The sequence below is a fragment of the Penicillium pulvis genome (assembly GCF_028828015.1).
Source record: "Penicillium pulvis strain IBT 33274 chromosome Unknown scaffold_8_segment0_segment0, whole genome shotgun sequence".
NCBI lineage: Eukaryota > Fungi > Ascomycota > Eurotiomycetes > Eurotiales > Aspergillaceae > Penicillium > Penicillium pulvis.
Genome location: NW_026643080.1, coordinates 3200750 through 3214690, shown reverse-complemented (window position 1 = coordinate 3214690; position 13941 = coordinate 3200750). Strand labels below are relative to the sequence as shown.

Here is a 13941-nt window from a genome sequence, read left to right as displayed (position 1 = left end):
ACATTTTCCGTACCTTGATTTGAACGAAGATTAATCATTAATGCCATTATATTTTTGCAATTGTTGGCATTTGCGTACATAATAGCTGTCTATGTACAGAGCTGCTTCACGTCTGTTTACAGTAGATTTGATCATAGCGCACCGAAAACGTCGGCTATTCATGTTAGTGATTCTCCGCTTTCAAGAACATATACCCTAGAAGACAGTTAATATACAATCCAGACTACCTAAGCTTCAGAATTAGAAGCCTATATTGAGGGGTTAAATTTTCCGATTTTGTCTTGGAGTTGAGTAGAAATGTATGTGCATGCGTAGAATCCGACATGCAACTGGACATGTAAGTGATTTCATGAGTGAATTAGCTCGCGGAGTTTATCGAGAGATAACGGTTTGATCAAATAATCATTGACCCCCGCTTTGAACGCAGCCTCTTGTATGTCATTGGAAGCAACAGCAGTGATAGCGATGATCCACGATGACTGGAGACCCTTCTCCTGTTCATGTTCGCGTATCCTTGCGGTGGCCTCCAATCCATCCATTACAGGCATTGATATATCTGTTAATGTTAGTTGGCCGATCTTAGTTGGTGTTTCAAGATGATATTTGAAGCTTACCCATCAGAACAAAGTCATATGGTTGGGCGGCACTCTCATACTTTTCGAGAGCTATTAGACCATTTAGAGCAGTCTCGTAGCGGCACCCAATTTTGCGAATGAATGTAGACATGATCTAATACAAGAACGGTCAGTTGATATGTTGCAATCAGCCACAAAGGTATAGTAGGGATGTGCTGCCTATTCGCGCACCTTGAGATTGATAGGATTGTCGTCCACAATGAGGACATTTAGGACGTTCGGCTGATCCTCCGGCTTGAGGACAATGTTTTTGGGCAGATCGGGTAGATCAGAGGTCGCTGATTCACATTCTAAGCTTTGTTGTAGCTGCAGGAATGAGGCTTGCTGAACTATAGGTGGGGAGATCGGAGCAAGATCCACTTTCGCTGATGGAAGTCGCATCTTGAAGATCTTCATAAAGTTTTCTGCGGCGTCATGGAGAGACTTGGGTCCAAATCTGTCATGTGTGAGTTGAGCAGTGCACAAAAGGGGATATCTTTAACATACGGTTGCGACACGCGGATGAAATTCGCAGGTAAGTCATTAGTCAGGGGCGATGTCTTTCCATCCAGAACAATGAAGAACTTGGAGAAATTCTCGCTTTCCGTCACCGGCAACAGTCCCTCCGCCACCATGTGATGAAGATCTGCTCCTTCTATGATCGCAACATCACCAAGATCCTGAAGGGGAGATTTCGCTGATGATAGATCCCACCCTAATTTCGTCATAAAGACGTCGAATAGGGCGTTCTGAATCGATAATTTTCGTTTCGCATCGACTGTCAGAATCCCAGTGGGTATCTCATTCAGGTCCGGTTGACCATGTAATCCAATCATACATGCCCGGACCGGGGTTGGTGGATCTGACGTTCCTGGAAGTGATTGAAAATCCAACGCTTCAGTGCAATGGGCTTGTCTATGGTGATCCAAGGGTATGAAGATGTCCACTTGGGTGCCTGCACCCTGTTCGCTTCTAACGTCGATTTCACCGTCAAGGGACTTAACAAACTTCCGCACGATGCTGAGGCCAAGGCCAACCCCTGGCGAAAGGGAATCTTCTTTGGCGAATGGAGAAAACAGCTGGTTCTTAAGGTAGTCCCGTGAGATCCCACTGCCAGTATCCTTAACACATAGGTGGACAAGAGAATAATTTTTCTTTGGTTCTGGTGTCTTTTTGGACAATGTTACCTCTATGAGGCCTTCCTTGGTCCATTTAATTGCGTTGCTGATGAGATTTAGCAATATGCCTCTCCAGGCACCGGCAGCTGATCGCACAGTCCAGATGTCGGATTGGTCAACTCTTATGACCACGGAAACCTCGTTGTTGCCGTTATTATGTTGATTCTCTGCATCGATCTCGGATCCGGCCGCGATCGATTTGTCTTTGAGAATGGTGACGAATCGTGATTTTGGATCATTGCAAAGACAAGAAGCCACTTCTTCGACTAATATGGCGAGGTCAAAGTCGGAACTTTGAGCGGCCATGTTGCTTTCAAGTCTGCTATCGCCCGATTTCTTCCCTGTCGCTAAATCGTTGATCCCGCAGTACTCCAATCTACGATCTTGTTAGCCGAGGTAGAATTAAAGGCATGGGAGCCGCAAACTCACAGGTGATCTATAGTGTCTAGCAAGGCCAGGCCCGAAGTGTCTATCATTTTAACCATTTCATGCTGCGATGGCTGCAGGGGCATCGTCCGCAGTAGCTCGGCACTTCCAAGTATACCATGCAGTGGAGAACGAAGCTCGTGGTTGATGGACGATACAAAATCAAACTTTGACCTCTCAGTCGCCGTCCAGTGCACCCGAGACACCTCAGAAATGATAGAGTCGCCAAAAACTTTGAAATAATGCAACTCCTCTACACCCAGAGGGCGGCAGCTTTCCTGTGTCCAGACAAGCGTTCCTGCTAGCCAATGCGATTTGTTCCAATCCCACAATGGGATGAAGAGTACCGACTTGGCTTCTGGTAGCTTCTGTGCGAGGTGGCGAGAAACCTTATATTGTAGGGTTTCCGACTCACATGGTTCAATATTGAGATCGAAAATGTGACCGTTTGGATAAATTTTTATCAATGTACTGAGAAAGTCCTCCAAAAGAGTCAGATCAGACCCTGAACTAAGAGGGTCGGTGGTCAGGCAATTCAAAGGACGACACAGTCTCTCTTTTTTGTCAAGCGTTTTCTCGGCGGGGTGGTCAGATAACCAAGGTTGTGAATTGACCACGGTCCCAGTGTCTGTCAAGGTGAGAGAATTTTCGTTTCGAAAATCATCCTCGAGGTCGCTGCATAGTGTTAGATTTAATCCACACTAGAAGGAAGAATCTTACAATTTCGAATCCGTTTGACGTGCGTCGAAGAAAGCTACACCATCCAAGTCCATCGAGCTTCTGAGTAGCTCACTGGCGCGGGAAAATACCGCAGCAACACGTTCTGCGATGGGCACATCATCTATCGCTGTCTCGGAGACGAAGTATTCGTTAGGGCCTAGCAATTCTGCTGATTGCGGTGAGGCCGGAGCAAGCGATGAGGGCTGGCTCGAGGGCTGTGTGACTTCTGTATCTTTGGTCTCCGAGAAAAAGGAAAATGTTCCCTCCTCCTTGGTCGCCGAAGACGCTCGATCCAATGTTGACTTATTTCTGGAGGATTTACTTGGAGTCGATGGATTCGCGTTGTTTGAATCGATAGCATTACTTGTAATGCTCAAATTATGGAAATTTAGCGTTTCCGGAGCTGCAAGTTTATCGAGATGATCCGGGAGATTAGATTGTCCATGGCCTTTGACAAAATTAGTCAACCCTTTCACCAAATTTTCGGCCCGATTGTGGTAATGAGCGACCCGAACATTTTCAAGGTGCTGGGAGATGGCATCTGCGATATCCTGAAGAGCAGCAACTTCTTCCTCTCCAAAATGTGTGCGGGTTTTGTTGTCCACCACACAGTATGAGCCGAGCACATATCCCGAGGGGCTGTATAAAGGGACCTCGGCGTAGAAACGGAAGTATGGCCAATCAAGGACGTAGGGTCGAGTGTTGTAAAAATCCTCTATGGTAAAGTTCCGGATTATGTTTCGGGTTCGATTCGCGGTTATATTTTCCGTGTCCGTCACCCGTGAGGGGTCTTGCCCCGTGAAGAGACGTATGGCGTGGGGGCATACGCCCCATTCTAGGTCCAGCGTTCGAACGCCAAGGTATATACCATCATCTGGGAGATGGTCATCTGCATTGCGCAGAGAGATCGAGGCGGTTGCTTCTGCGATGATATGTTGTTGTTCGCCGTCAATGATAGAAACAAACGACCGGTTGCATCCAAAACGATAAACTCCGAGTTGTGTGAGTGCTGTGAGTGTAGAGTCAGGCGACAGACGAGGGCTGCTGGTTGGTTGTGGATCTTGATCGAATGTGCAATAGTATCTAAAACCGTTGGAAATGATGATCAGCATGTGGCGGCAAGGTTAGACAAGAATCGAACGCGCACCTCGCTAGATCTCGGATTCTGTCTTGCTCCGAGTCACATCTAGATTCACGCGGGCGTGCTGATCCAATGTCTATTGCCATAGCTGTTTGGCAAAGGACATGAACCACGCTGGTTCATGTTGGTTCATGTTGAGGGGTCCCCGATCTGGAAACCGGTTTTCCCTTGAAATTTGATCGATCGATTGTGATTGGTGGATCAGCCGCTCCCCTCGACCACCGTTTAGGCTAAGCGGGCTAATGACAGCTGCCAGGGCCCAGCACCATGAGGCTAGTACATTCCATAGGCTGTGAGATTTTCTAGTAAAACCCCTCGTGCGATCAAGAGATCTGAGAGTCACGTGGTACGATACCATTCACGTGATTACATCGCTACCGACAGCTGTATAATCTGCAGAGAAGAGGCCAGAAAAGAATGAAAATGAGAAGAGTGAAACCAGCGAAAAGAGTTTGGATTTTTTTCGATGTACATGCATTGAATGTGATGACATATCAGCAGAAGATCATTCTTTTTGAATCCACTAAGAAGAAGTTTACCACTTCCGTCTCTTGCACAATTTACTACCCCCTCGGGCAACACCCGTATGGTCATCACAACGTAGCCGTAAATTAAGTATAAGTATAGAGGAAAGACTATGATAATTGAAAAAGCGCTAAATTAACAATACTCCAATGCACGCGATTTGAATCCTTCATCCTTCGAGTCGGTACACGTCAACCTTGGCGCTAGATGATACCCACCCGCCATGCGGGAGGAATCGCAAAGCCAGCTTGGTAGAAAGTGACAGATACGAGCCGGAAGGGTCTCATTAAGATCATGAAGTGTCCAGCTCATGGAAATGCTTCTCACGAGTCGCGTATCCATCCAACTCAGTAGGCCTATAAGGCTGTGAAGGCGGCACATGAGCGTTTATCGGCGGAGTATAGGGAGCATTCGGACCCTGGGGATTGTAGAAAACGTTCGGGGCGCCAGGAGCCTCCGACAGGCTCTTTTGATTGCGCTTCTTGCGCATGAAGAACCAAAGGGCTAGCGCGGCAAGGCCAGCCACTCCGGCCACGCCCACACCCACGCCAATTCCGATGCCAGCTCCTGTCGACAGCCCTCCAGATGATCCTCCAGACGAGCTATCGGAGCCTGCCGTCGCGGTTGCGGATGCCGTTGAAGCTGAAGCGGTTGCTAATGAGGTCGCAGTAGTCCCGGAGGCCGTTGTTGAGTCCGTACTTGAAGCCGATGTTGTAGTCGCGGACACGAAAAGGCTCAAATCCTTCTTCTCCCATAGAATGCTTATGGGTTGACCCCACATGGTGACTGGTCCGGTGATTTCTGTGCTATCGCCGGTCTCTTGGCGGATCGTCACGAGCATTGAACTTGTTGATGCTAATGTACTGATACATCCGGGGTAACTTCCCACCACAGTATAGTCAAAATCACTAGCAATTTTGTTGGTTAGCAAATTCATCTTTGGCAACAGTCTTCCAGCACTTACGAGAGACAGCAGACTGCACCAGTAACGGACTGGGCAATAGAAAGACCTGCGGATGTATAGCCGACGGGACAGTGGCCGGGGCTAAAAACTTGCGACGCGCTGGCTCTCCCCCAGTTGTCAAAACCGGATGGCCAGCATGAGGTGTTATCGCCATCTGCAGACACGCAATTCTGCATTAAAAGACCGCCCACGACATCATTTGCGCCTTCCGGTTCATAGGTCCACGAGCTTGAACATGATGCCGGTGGAGTGAAGATTCCTGTCATGGGAACTGTTGTTATAGTGTCTGTAGACGCGGTGGTCGTCGCACTAGCCGTTGAAGTTGTGGAGGTCACCATTTTGACAACTTGGGTTTGCTTCAAAGCTTGTTGAAGGCCTAAAGTGTACCAATCCCGAGATATGAAGCCAGACCTGCTTCAATCAAATGCCGATGCGAAAGAACGATAAGGGTCGGATATAAGGTAGACTTCTTCTTGAGAGGGGGGCATAAGCTTGTAGTTAAAGGGGGGCCGCCTCCAGGCCTTTATCAGAGGCTAATAGAAAAGTGGATGGCTGTGCGCGTAAACAATTCAACTTGTTAAGGTATTTGCAGACTAGTATAAATACGGAGGTAATTATGGGACCAAATGGATGTTTTTACACAGAAAGTACTGGAGTCTGAGCCACTTTACCTCTGGACGATCTAACATGGTCAATTGATATTGCCGGACCCCTGATACGCATGCTGTTGTCGAAGAACCGACAGAACTAGTACTTGATCTATGCAAAATGCAGATCGTCATGTTAAAGTAGACCATTGAATCTTTGGTTTTGTGACTGTAATGTGTATAGACTAAAGTCGAATTGAACAATCGTGCCCAAAGTAGAAAGTATGGAGCCGCTATAAATTAGTGCAATCCTGGAGCTCCACTTAGTATTTCGCACGGCTTTGATATGTGGAGAAGCGGTCTACAGTTCCCATAAGCCCAAATTTCACACAAGCAAGCAAGAAATAATTGCGTTCGACCTGCTTCTCATCAGGAAATTATCAACATTGAATAGCCGAATGCTGTAAGATCAATCTTTCAGTTCGTATCTATATACCTCGTCTGGGGCATGGAAATTCATCCCAATTCATTGGAAATGTCAACAAAACAATCCGGAATTTCCCCGAGTTTCGAGATTTGGGGGCGAAAATCAAGAAACATGAACGTCGCAAAAGCCTGCCACTGAGGACCTTTTTTTGAATACACCTAATCAAAAACAGAAGACACATAGTGGATACTGTGGATCCCTCATGCTAATCATTGCTTAGTTAGTATTAGTCCTCCATCAATCCCCTGCACCCAATTCAGCCGCTTTTCCGCACGAGGCACATAATCGGCGCCAGGATGCAGCTTTACGGCCTATCAATCCTCTTTGGGCAGACCCGCGAACGAATCATTACCACTAATTTTCAGTTCGCTCAAAGTATATCGACAAACAAACTATTACCGCGTCATCAACCGAGAGGGCGCATTGGTACCATTTCAATACAGTCTAGATGACCCTCAAGGTTCCGATTTCTTGACCATGCGGGCCTGCCCCGTGCTGGCCCCGGTTTAATTCCCTGGTCTGGTGGGGGGGGGGCGGAAATATGCACCCTGTCTCCTTACTCTGCGTCACTATCTCTTTAGACTCCTTAGCTATTCCTTATATCCGTAAGAGAGGAATGGAGAGAAGACAAAGGACCCTTCGGCATGTCAAAATTCCTCTATAAAAGCCCTCGTGCGAGGTCAAAATTATGGCAGCAGTTGGCGCTTGCGGCTTTAGGCATTTGGGGATTTTTTAAACTCTTTGACATATACAGTACGTGCATCGGTTTCGTCATAACCTCCAGATTGAGATGAAGCTAACACACCCCAAGCGCACAACGTTCCTCAAATACAGCCGACTATTGGAAAAGTGACTATGATATATGGCAACAACACAGTATACGACAAAGCGCTAGAAACCCATGAATTGCATGGTCAGCGGTTCAATTACCCGATTTTCATTCTCCGTCAACCCATTCTCGACGGTACATTCAACAAATATGCCATTCTTCTATCCCTGGTTCTCCAGGAATTGGCGAAGCCAGAAGGCCAAAGATTAGAGTGGCTTTTGTAAGTCAGACTCTGGTTCCATGGACAATTCCTGATGGATATAGCTAATCGTCACCTCAATAGCTGGCACGACAGCGACACGGTCCTCATGAACCCCAATATGCCTCTCGAGGTCTTCCTCCCACCCGATCACTTCGGAGACGTCCACATGTTACTCTCAAAAGACTGGAATGGAATGAACAACGGAGTCTTCTTCGTCCGCGTGCACGAATGGTCCGTGAACCTACTATCTGCTGCAATCGCTTATCCAACCGTCCATCCAAACGTCGAACTATTCTGGCCCGATCAGTCAGCCCTCACGAACCTCTTCAACGAAAACGAAATATTTGCACGATCCGTTGTCTACTGTCCACTGCGGTGGTTCAATGCCTATATGAGATCTCCAGACGGGAGAAAACAGAACAAAGATTCACCTTCGCGTTTCCAAGTGCATCCTGGAGATTTGCTGGTTCATTTCCCAGGTACCCCCCGTGAACATCTCAATCAAACACTTTTCCCATATCTCCAGATCGCCCTAGCGCATGAAGCGGAGTGGGAGCCTAGGCTCGAAGAGACGGAGTATATTCAGGAAACAAACACATTTTGGAGGACTATTAATCGACGGCCCTACGTCCCGGAGCCGAAAGTGGAGTCTTCACCAAAGGCCGCGGTAGTTGAAGAGCAAGAACCGGAGGCACGCTTAGATCTAGAAGAGCCTGAAACACAAGAATTCTAGGCTTGGATTACTAGTACTTGTATACTTATACCTACAGGACCGCTAATCTGTGTATATGAATTGTATCAAAAGGATCCATGTTGCAACTTACTAGCTCAATCCTTGAAGTCCAATCAGCGCTTTAATTTGAGATTCATTGGCCAGCCAATTGATCCTTCTGTCAGATTTGGGCAGCTTGGGTCTGAAGTTGCGAAGATACACAATAGCAAGGAATAATAATTAGCACGAACGCCACATCGACGCTAGGCGGTTTCATTTTAAGCCACGTGTCTCAAGGTTTGGGGCAATCTTGGAAGACCCCAATCTAATTTGAGGCTCGTTGAAACTTTGTTAGCCGCTGGGTCGGCGTTGTCAGATAAAAATCCACATCTGTAAGATCAGCTACTCAAGAGGGTGTACTAGAATAGACAGATAACATTTCAAAGATCCTTCGAGGATAATCCGAGAAAAAGTCTGTTTTTGCCCAACAAGGAGAATCAAATACAGAAGGCAATTTAGCCCATAACCGTACTGCCAATCTTTGACGTCTATAGTACTTAGTCTATTGGCGACGGAGAGGTAAGATAGACAACAGGAATGATTGAGACTGCTTCTTTAGACCACAAAAAGCCCCCTATTGAACAAAGGATTGGCTCCTAAAGCCACCTTAGCTAGGCTAAAAACCGTCAAGCTGCGATTGAAGCATGCTTCCCCGAGTCAATAACTCAACCTGCTTTTGCCGCGTTGTTTCTAGAGTATCCACATGCTGCTCCACAAGACTTTTCAAGTCCCAAATCGCACCCCTCAGCTCTTCATCCTCTTCGAACGAGACTGCGAGTCCCGGTAGATAAACATTTCCGTGTTTTCTATCTTCAATCTGCTCTCGTATTATCACAAATTTCTGTCCCAGATCCAAAGATTGCTCAACCAGGTTCCAAACCTCCTGCCGCGTACGCAGCATCTGGTCAACAAGGTCAGACGCCTCTGTTGAAAGGACAAGCCCTTCACCCATCTCATATATGAACACGGACATCTCGTCGTCCAGTTTATCGATTTCGCTGAGCCAGGTGTCAGCTTCGATGCGATTCGGGTTGTTTGAGGCGGCATACTCCTGGGCGTAAGTGATGCTGTTCTTGAGGCTTTCCGTGGAGGGGTTCCAAATTTGCTGCTGCTCCTGTCCTGGTGCCTGAATCATCAATGATTGCATTGCGGATTCCAAGAACTTCATGCTGGCCTCAAGACTCTGGGATGCTGTGTTGGTGAGTCCAGTTTCTGTTGCAACAGAATGGCCAACGCCTGACTGGAGGTCCCGTGGATAAGAGTCATCTATATCCATCCATGTTGAGTCTGGGCTAGTCATCTTGTAAACCAGATTCTCTCACGGGGTTTGGAATGTGGTGAAAACTGTGAGATTGAGAAATTCCTGTGTGCAAGTGGAAGGCGCAGAATAGACAAAGAAGGATCGAAGGGCTTTGGAGCAGAAAGGAAATTCCCAAAATAGGGGCCAAAGTAAGGTGACGAAGGTGCAACACCATATCAGTAAAAGTCAGTGAATGATCATAAGTGAAATCAGTTAGAGGCTTTCGTCTCAGAAGCCGGCGAGGGAGCGGAGAAGATGAGTGGACGACGAACATGAAGAAGTATAGATGACCTTCCGGTAACTAGTCACAGTGAATGTGATTCATTGGCTATTATAAGCGGACTTAATGAAGTGATCATTTATCCTTTGACGAAAATATTCTTCATTTATATCTTTTCATAGTCACTAGGTATGTGTAAAGTAGCTAAGCAATAGGCACGACAATCGGAAAGGTAGATGATGGGTGAGTGGCCTGACAGAGGTGCTGGAATGAAGACTGTCTCCAATGTGGGCCTATGTCTCTGTTTAAGGAGATAGGGGGAGGTTTCCGGCAAAAAGATATTTCCTAGTAAAACAAGCCTTGGAAAAGAAAGCAAACATTACATTATGGTCAATTTTTACAAAATGTGATGTAAGAGCCGTTATCAAGTTTGATTTTCATAACTTTGTTCCAATCGGCCAAGGATACATGCATATCATATGGAGTTATATCTCATAAGAATTTCATGATTGGACCTGAATAGAGAAACTATTTGAATAGTTTGGAGATCCGAAGATTTTGGTAGTCCCACGCATTTATATCATCGTACCGGCAAGGCGTTGAAGGCGTAATAAACTTCTTAAAAGGGAACAGCGATGCCGTGCGGTTCGGCTTCGCAAAGTATGCAATCGAATACCGCTCAGGGATAACAGCTTCCACCCCAGTCTTAACAGAAGGCGGGTATGTGACGCGGTGGCACGCAGCGCGAAAAGTATCGTTCGTCAGTCTCTGCATCGAGTCACCGATGTTCAAAATGATTTCCGTCTTGTCTGCTGATTCGATTCCGCGGAAGACACCCGGGTTTTGTTGATCCTCAACCTGCAACCCGCCAACAGAGTCCTGGAACAGCATAGTGATGCTGCCAAAGTCTGTGTGCTCTGCAATACGTGTTGCTGTGCCATCAGCTAGTTCAGATGCGGGAACCTCTGGGTAGTGGAGGATGCGGAACTCGTTTTCGGCTTTGTTGTGTAGGGTCACCATTTGCGTCTCGTCGACACCGAGGGCCTTGGCAAGGGCAGCGAGAATCTCGAGTTCGAGCTTGAAGCATGTTTCGTAGAAATCTTCCATGAACTTGCGGAAGCCCGGAAGCTTTTCTTCAGGGACCCAAATGTTGTCTACGAGTTCGTCACGGGGGGATCCAAAGTCGACTGTTTCCTATATGATTGTCAGAATATGACAGCCAGGATCGTGCTGGATGGGAATTTACCTTAATGTCACGGACAAACTTGCCCTGAGGAAGGCCCTTCTCATAGCCACTGATAGTCGAAATGGACTCCTGTCCAACGTAGCAATATCCGCGGTTGGGGTTTGCCTTGGGAGGGTGCTTTGCGATCATCTTATCCTCGTAGGGAAGAGCGAAGAACTTCCGCGTCTGCAAAATGTTATCCTCATTTCTACCCCTACTTAAGATTTTTCTTTGAATAACTCACCCAGTCAAACAGGTCATAAACAAGCTTGTCGGGAAGACCATGGTTCTTCAGCTTGACGCCGCCTCGAGTCTTAAGACCGTGAAGCAGCGCGGCAGAGATTTCTTCCCTCTGCTGGGGACTTCCTTTCAACAAGGATAGGTCAAGAGCATCAGACATTTTGAGTGTAAAGATAGCAAATACTGTTCAGCGGATTTCCCTGAGAAGCTGGTGTGTCAAAGGAAATCGGGGGGAGATCCAGAGGTTCCTTTATAGACTAGATCCGATAGAGATAGCATCATATCCTCAGACGGGGTGCGTGGCTCATCAGTAGGTTGGATCCAATGACATGATATTCTTTTATCATCACCTTCTCTTGCAATTCACTATCCAAACACGATGCAGGATTTCGACCCGATTGTGTTCCTAAACGGTCAGGGTGGGTCCGACATCACCTTCCTCAAAAACAAACTATCCAATCAGGGCTCAGGTAAATGCGGGTCTCATCCGTAGATGGAAAGTAATTGTATCAGTATGGAGCGCAATAATTGAACACCACAAAATTAGTTGAACACCACTCTATCTCTATATCCGGTATGGTGCAGTAATTGTAATCCAGAAAAACCACTATCTCAAGTATTAAAGTACATTGCATCACCTCGCTTAATACACGTCAATATAGGAGATGACGCCTCATTGGAGTCATAATATAAGGGATAAAAGGTGGCTTAATCGGTATCACTCTTCATTCACCTTTACATTCCAGCGTAGTCTACAGAGTAACATGAGCACGTAGGTACTTAGGTATGTACCCAATAATATTACTCTCTGAACCTTGAATACTGCGCTACTTTGAATGCGGTTAGGTTAGTTAGGGTGCTCAACTAATTTTGTGGTGTTCAATTGAAAAGCTCCATCAGTATGCCTCGATCAGGTGAGAGTCATGGGATATCTCCAATTCAAGAGTCCCATCAATAGTCACGTTATGTCCAGCTTTCTCAATGGCCTCAAGGTGGACTTTAGCTTCCATTGGCTTCCAAACTGTGTGTTGTTTGTGCTGTTTGCCCAACATCCTTGAGATTGCAGTTACCAATTGCAACGATGTTTGGCAATTTACTGTTTGTCTACTCATTATAAGGTCCATCTCTTTAGATTCTTCTTCCTAGATGGAACCTGCTTCCAGTCATCATCCTTCGCCTTCAAGATGGTCAAGTCGTCTTCATCAAGTACGGACTGTTTTTCTTGCCCCGGGTGTGAGAGGACCTTTTCCCACCAGTCTTCGCTTCGAGATCACTTTCTTCAGCATTACCAGCTCTTTCGCTGTTCAAAATGCCAAAGAGCGTTCAAGGACGCACTCGCGCTCATTCAACACTATCAATGCCATAACAGATATAACAACACGCCGCGGAGATGGACAACAAAACGTCGGTCAGGCAGATCACGAAAAGCAACATTAAAATCAGCATTAGTTTCAACCGTTCCAAAAGAGCACATCGCTCTACAACTTTTGGAGCAAGAACTTGTGTTGCGATATTTGAACGCACGATGTCACCCATTAAGTCGTCTCCAAACAGAAGGCTATATTTTCGGGCCTCTTTCTGTAAGAGGCAAAATGCGCCCATCCAAATACTCGGTCCCATCCTATCAGTTCCGAGCTACGCCCGCTCGGGTGGAGTCATTAATGAAGAGGAAGAGGCATGCTATCGCGCTTCGTTGCGAGATGGTGGGAGTTTCAAATGACCGCTTAGCCCTCGCCTTCATAGGCGCGATTGATTTTCTGACAGGTGACGTCCTTATCAATAAATATGTGCGACCCGTGGAGAAAGTCGTTGACTGGAGATCTGAGGTTACCGGCGTGACCCGCTTGATTATGAACAGAGCAATCGACGATGATGAGATATTTGAAGGGTGGCAAGAGGCGCGTCAAATATTGTGGGAGTTCATTGACGACGATACTGTGATTGTTGGACATTCTCTCAATTTCGATCTTGAAGCTCTGGGGATATGTCATACGAAGGTGGTGGACTCTGCTATCGTGGCAGCCGAAGCTGTTTCCCAGCCTGTTTCACCCGCCACATCAATAAATCGCATGTGGGACCTGAAGGCCTTGGTCAAGGGTTTTCTGACCATGGATATCGAAGTTGGCAAATCCAGACATGGTGCCTTGGAAGGTGCATATTCAGCGCGGGATGTTGTTATTTGGTGCATCAGGAACCCCGAACAACTGAAGATGTGGGCAGAAGATGCTCGAGCTGAAATGGAGAAGCAGAAACCAGGTGATGTATCTACTGACATGGTGCCAGAAGAAAACCCCTAGTTGCCAGTGTCCCGTTGGGTTCGAGATTAGAGTATGAATTAGATCAAGAGTCCAAGGTTAAGCGCTGATTAGACTGAATAAAAAACCCCCATACATTGCTCCTGGTAGGAGATCTTCACAATACAAAATAGAATAAAAAAAGTAAATGAGACGTGGCAGCCTCTGCTGTGAAGGCTTGCCGTGATACCTCGCCTGTGCGCCCCCTTGCATGCAG

The 13941-nt window shown here is 46.8% G+C and overlaps 6 protein-coding genes across 6 annotated transcripts; 2 read left to right on the top strand and 4 right to left on the bottom strand.

Annotated features, from left to right (window-relative positions):
• Positions 1-347: 347 nt before the first annotated feature.
• On the bottom strand, positions 348-4165 carry N7503_010626 (hybrid sensor histidine kinase/response regulator; the record flags this gene model as incomplete). The annotated part of the gene is made up of 7 exons (XM_057070172.1): positions 348-556; positions 615-729; positions 807-1071; positions 1122-2168; positions 2222-2893; positions 2939-4021; positions 4086-4165. The coding sequence occupies 7 exons, from the start codon at positions 4163-4165 to the stop codon at positions 348-350; spliced, it is 3471 nt and encodes a 1156-aa protein (XP_056916783.1).
• Positions 4166-4896: 731 nt separating this feature from the next.
• Positions 4897-5906, bottom strand: N7503_010625 (uncharacterized protein; the record flags this gene model as incomplete). Its single annotated transcript, XM_057070171.1, has 2 exons — positions 4897-5512; positions 5569-5906. The coding sequence occupies 2 exons, from the start codon at positions 5904-5906 to the stop codon at positions 4897-4899; spliced, it is 954 nt and encodes a 317-aa protein (XP_056916782.1).
• A 1591-nt stretch (positions 5907-7497) lies between these two features.
• On the top strand, positions 7498-8406 carry N7503_010624 (glycosyltransferase family 34 protein; the record flags this gene model as incomplete). Its single annotated transcript, XM_057070170.1, has 2 exons — positions 7498-7691; positions 7755-8406. 2 exons carry the CDS (start codon positions 7498-7500, stop codon positions 8404-8406), a joined length of 846 nt encoding a protein of 281 aa, XP_056916781.1.
• A 655-nt stretch (positions 8407-9061) lies between these two features.
• Positions 9062-9745, bottom strand: N7503_010623 (uncharacterized protein; the record flags this gene model as incomplete). Its single annotated transcript, XM_057070169.1, has 1 exon — positions 9062-9745. The coding sequence occupies one exon, from the start codon at positions 9743-9745 to the stop codon at positions 9062-9064; it is 684 nt and encodes a 227-aa protein (XP_056916780.1).
• Positions 9746-10493: 748 nt separating this feature from the next.
• N7503_010622 (isopenicillin N synthase family dioxygenase) lies at positions 10494-11590 on the bottom strand (the record flags this gene model as incomplete). Its single annotated transcript, XM_057070168.1, has 3 exons — positions 10494-11159; positions 11212-11376; positions 11435-11590. 3 exons carry the CDS (start codon positions 11588-11590, stop codon positions 10494-10496), a joined length of 987 nt encoding a protein of 328 aa, XP_056916779.1.
• Positions 11591-13022: 1432 nt separating this feature from the next.
• Positions 13023-13727, top strand: N7503_010621 (3'-5' exonuclease; the record flags this gene model as incomplete). The annotated part of the gene is made up of 1 exon (XM_057070167.1): positions 13023-13727. One exon carries the CDS (start codon positions 13023-13025, stop codon positions 13725-13727), a length of 705 nt encoding a protein of 234 aa, XP_056916778.1.
• Positions 13728-13941: the final 214 nt, after the last annotated feature.